This window comes from Penaeus japonicus, unplaced genomic scaffold (genome assembly GCF_977035675.1).
Source record: "Penaeus japonicus unplaced genomic scaffold, GWHDUDI00000001_assembly GWHDUDI00000007, whole genome shotgun sequence".
Classification (NCBI taxonomy): Eukaryota; Metazoa; Arthropoda; class Malacostraca; order Decapoda; family Penaeidae; genus Penaeus; species Penaeus japonicus.
In genome coordinates this window covers 25,176,431-25,181,430 of record NW_028234409.1, presented here as the reverse complement: position 1 = coordinate 25,181,430, position 5,000 = coordinate 25,176,431, and the positions used below count along the sequence as shown (strand labels likewise).

The window sequence follows — 5,000 nt, the reverse complement described above, 5'->3', positions numbered from 1 at the left end:
TACAAGGTCATATTCGATGTGCAAGGATTCAAGGTCACAAAAGATACTCAGTTTTGCTGTAATTATTGTATATCTTTGTATTATTACTATTATTATTATTGTTATTGTAATTTTTTTCATTGTTTTTATTGTTGTTAATAGTAATATTTTTTTGTTGTTACTATTGCTACTATTAGTATTATTATCATGACAAGTGTTATTTAGTTTGTATTTTAATCATTGTTATCACCTTATCATTATTAGGTAAGTCAGTGGTGTAGTACATTCAAACATCAATTTTCTTAATTTACAGCAAGCAAGCAATATTTGATGGGAAACGAGCCATCCGAGGAGGAATACCAATTGTTTTTCGTAAGTATACTGTACTAGAAATGTCTTTGATATGAGAAGAAAAATAGTGTATTTACAAACAGTATTTCATGAGATGATATTAAGTATTTCTAGACTTAAATTTAAATATATGGTGGTTATGTTCACACAGCCCAATTTGGAGCATGGAGCACAGGCCCCCAGCATGGGTTTGCCCGCATTTCTCGCTGGGAATTAAAAAAACCACCAGAGCGTTTACCCACTGGCGATGTGGAGGCCATTTTCCAACTTCTGGACAACGAGTTTACTCGTTCCATGTGGAATTATCCGTAAGTTTATGCCTTTTTTCATGATGGTGAATTAGGTTTTTATATTATTATTCTTTGAATTTTTATTAATGTTGTTATTATTCTTTCAATTTAATAAATATTATTATGGGTAATAGTTACTGAATCACACACCAAATTTTCTTCTCCTATCCTCTCCCCCTTCTCTCTCCTTCTCTCTGCCTTTCTCTCTCCCTTTCTCTCTCTCTCTTTCTCTCTCTCCCCTTCTCTGTATCTCCCTCCCTCTCTCCCTCTCCCTTTCCCTCTTCCCCCCCCCACCATTTCTCTCTCTCTATCTCTCCCTCTCTCCCTCTCTCCCTCCCTTTCTCTCTCCCTCCCTCCCTCTCTCTCTCTCTCTCTCTCTCTCTCTCTCTCTCTCTCTCTCTCTCTCTCTCTCTCTCTCTCTCTCTCTCTCTCTCTCTCTCTCTCTCTCTCTCTCTCTTACTCTCTCTATCTTATCTAATTCTTCAAGCATGCTCTTAATTGATTTCTTGTGTACAAACAGGTTCAGTCTAACTTACCGGTTGATCCTCCGTGAGAAGGAGCTCCACTTCAACATCTCAGTGTACAATCCGGGAGCAGAGACACTCTCTTTCACCCTTTTGTTACACACCTACTTCAAGGTTCCTGATGTACGGCGTTGTCAGATAACTGGCATGAGGGGTTGTACCTACATTGATAAGGTATGTGTAGTAGATCTTAGTGGATGGTGAAATAATCTTTTACCTTTTTTTTTTCTTTTCCTTTTTTTTCTACTCTTTTCTCTTTCTTTTCTTATTTCTAGTGTATTGAGGTATTGAAAATATTATTCAATTTTTATGAGATTGATATGATATGTATTTAAAATATGCTTTTGCTGTACATGATGAAAAGATTTGTTTTTCAATCCATATGTAATTTCCTGGTATATATTTATGCTATTCATTGAATTATTTATATATTTATTTGCTTACTATATTTCTTTCAAGACACGAGAGGGAGCTCTTTATCAAGAACATCGAGATGTAGTGACTATTAATGAGTGGACAGATCGTATATATCAGAACACTCCCCTAGAGCACATCATTACTAACGTTGTTAGTGGTCGAAAGATGAGAATACAGAAGTACAACTTGGTTGATACTGGTAAGTGGAAATTGCATATCTTAAAAAAATGGAGTGGATCAATTAATTTCAAATATAAGTATAAAATTATATGAGAGATATATGTAAATGCTCATAATTTATGTTCAAATGCATGATTTAACTATGAAAAGTTCTCTTTTAACTTCAACTTCTACTTCAGTGGTGTGGAACCCTTGGGTGGAGAAGGCCAAAGAAATTCCAGACTTTGGGGAGGAGGAGTTCCCAAACTTAGTGTGTGTGGAAGCAGGTCATGTCTCAGCACCGGTTATCCTTCCACCCGGCACTGTGTTTGAAGCCAGTCAGATCTTGCAGGTTATGTAGACTGCAAGAGTGGAATGTGCTTGCAAGAGAGTAGTTTTCAGGAGGAGGTATGAAGTGTATGTAGAGAAAAGTAGTAATGAGCAACCTGTTGGTGAAGGTGGCTACTAGTAAGCACTGATCTTTTGTGTTGCAGCACAAACAGAAGTGTGGAATGATGTTTACAGCTAGTAGACCGAAAATGCCAGCATGGTATCTTGACAAGAGCAAGTTTGCGTTTTTTTTTACAGTACGAATTAGGGTTGTGAAGGTTTAATGTTATTTCGAGGCCTTTTCCCTTTTCTTTGTGAATAATGCTTTACAGGGCCTTTCCTTTATTCATGTCATATAGTAGGAAGAAACATGGTGTATATTATGTTTGCATTTTATTTTGCCTAATAAGCACGATATGGCTCTTAAGTTAATGAAGATCCAGTAACTGAGTTGACAAATGTGACAAGTCTGTATATGAATTGTAAGTCTTGCTCTCAAAACAAGATATGTTATTGAGTGTAGACTTACAATCTTCACATGGAAATATCTCATGGTGCTATGAGTTTGGTAGGAGATGGAAAGTTTTTTTTATATTTTTCCTTATATTTATAATGCACATCATTACATCAACCAGCCAGGAAGTTTAATTTTAAGAGTAAGATCTCTGATATATCAATCCCTATGAATATTTAAATATGTCGCAGAAAATTTGTACTGAGTGAAGTAATTATATAAGTGTTTGATCTCACCTATAGTGTTAAGATGTTAAGCACAAAAGTTATAAAACTGCGTCCAAAATGTAACACGTGACCTGGTTATCCACAGCATTTATTAAGGTTGTGTCACTATTTTCATTACATTTGTATCCCAGTTGCGAAAAACCAAAGTTTGAAGAATCGTGAATTAAGACAGGGTGATTTAACTATTAATAATATTTGTATTTTGTATGTTGTTTCTTGTAGAGGAATCGCTACTAATCTAGATATGGTACTGTAGTATGGATTTGCTTTTGCGCAATTCTGTGATGGTGCATAATAATTTTTAAAAAAGAGTGCTAAAGGGTTGCTAATTGTTGTGGAGTAGAAGTCGTTTAGGAGGTTTGTAGTTGACATTTTAAGCTTTCTAATATTGTTAAATACCCAGGCCTGGGTAGCATGTGGCTTTCCTACTCTAGTTTCAGCAGATGACTTCTGCACAGAAAACTATTTTTAGTGTTTACATTTAAAAGAAAAGGAGTTTTTTATAAAGGAACATTTGCCGACCATTAGGCTGGCCCAGATTTTGATTTCATGACATCATATCCATGCAGAATATAGCTTTTTAGTCAAATTATCATAACGCATCTTCACAATACTCTCTAGAATAGGACCACTTAAGGATGCACATTAAAATATTACAAACAGGTATAAGTAAAATTTTAAGTTGATTAAAAAAGATAATTATTTAGTTTTCACTAATATATTTATTTTGAAAGTCATTAAAAGAGTCCTTTATTTTATATAATTTAATAATTGTAATGAGTCATCTTTCCACTTAACCTGCAAGTAATTATCACAGCAAGTGAGTGTACTCTCTGATCATTGTACTCCTCGATTGTTCTCTGCCCAAAACATTCTTCGGGGAAGAATGTTTCTATTTAATCCCATTTCATAGACGGTTAATGAATGTTCCTGCTCTTGTAATTGCTGCTTGAAGCCAGATAACAGTTGAAAGGGTACATTGTGTATGATTAGGTTGGAATCTTGGTTAGAATGAAAAGTTCTAGGATGTCTTATCAAGAGTAAGTAATAGTAGGAGAGAGAGAGGTCACAGACCTTTGGCATTATTATTAATATTCTTGTGCATTCCCGCTTCATTTCATTCATTTTGAGAGATGTCTTTTATTGTGAACTGATTGAATTAAGAAAAAATGTCAATTTGATTGAATTATTTGTGAAATTCTGTAATAGACAATATACTGTATCTTTTGTTAATCACTCATACATGAAATAAAATTATGTCTAGAGTACTTTGTTTATATATGTGGTCTTTCACAAAAGTGACTTGTTAGGTAATGAAGTACTTTCCTTTTTTTTTCCCTTTTTCCTCCTCTTCTATAAAAGGGTTACTGAATATGCAAATTTTGTGCATGCCACTACATACACCTATTTACAAATTTGCAATTTGATGTTGAGTTTGGAATTGTCCTCTTTTCTCCCTTTATAGGGCATTTAGTAATTTTGGCCACAGAAACAAGGTAAATAAGATCATCCATATCTTACCAAGGATGAATCTTTTTCTTCTCCTTTTATTCCCCCCCCACTGTATGAACTAAAGCTGTCTCTTTTGCCTTCCTTCTCCCTCATCAGTTATAGTACCTTTACCTTTCCTGTTAAATTCCATTGTTGTGGTTGTTAAAATGGTGATGTTATTATCAAGAGCAGCTTGTAGCATTATTACGTTGATGGAGTAATGTGAATATTTTACATGACGAGTAATCTGTAATACATGTATCTTCTTATAGGTTGTTATCTGAAGGTTGTTGTACTGTTATTGATTAGACTAATAATGCCAGATTTATTTTTCTTTATACAACATTCAGTGAAAGACATAGCTGTTACATTCACATAAGTTTAGGTTTTTACTCTAGAGTGTTTCCATTGTTGATTTAAACCAAGACAGAAGACCCCTCACTAATACAGGTGACTCTCAAGATGAAAAGAAATACATATATGAAAAGTAGTATAGTATTAGGATTTAACTAAGCTTGTATCTGGACAATGTTGACCCACCCTTTCTGTTTAGGTGGGAGAGCTTTGTTTCCAACATCAGCCGAATTGCCTAGTGTAAGGAAATTTGTATTTTTTGTTTGTTTTTAATTTTTTGTTGCATAGCACATTGAGAAGGGTTGTCAAGGGCTGGGATGTATTTTTTTCTTTCTTTCTTTATGTAATTTTTTTCTTGTTAATT

At 34.4% G+C, this 5,000-nt stretch overlaps 1 protein-coding gene across 1 annotated transcript in view; it reads left to right on the top strand.

Annotated features, from left to right (window-relative positions):
* The window catches only part of LOC122260779 (uncharacterized), a 25,650-nt gene extending 21,594 nt beyond the window's left edge, over positions 1-4,056 (top strand). Inside the window, exons 4-8 of the mRNA XM_043028175.2 lie at positions 293-351; positions 482-638; positions 1,141-1,318; positions 1,604-1,760; positions 1,921-4,056. Of these exons, the coding sequence (XP_042884109.1) occupies positions 293-351; positions 482-638; positions 1,141-1,318; positions 1,604-1,760; positions 1,921-2,081 (712 nt within the window). The 3' untranslated portion in view covers positions 2,082-4,056. The remainder of the gene's footprint in view (positions 1-292; positions 352-481; positions 639-1,140; positions 1,319-1,603; positions 1,761-1,920) is intronic.
* Positions 4,057-5,000: the final 944 nt, after the last annotated feature.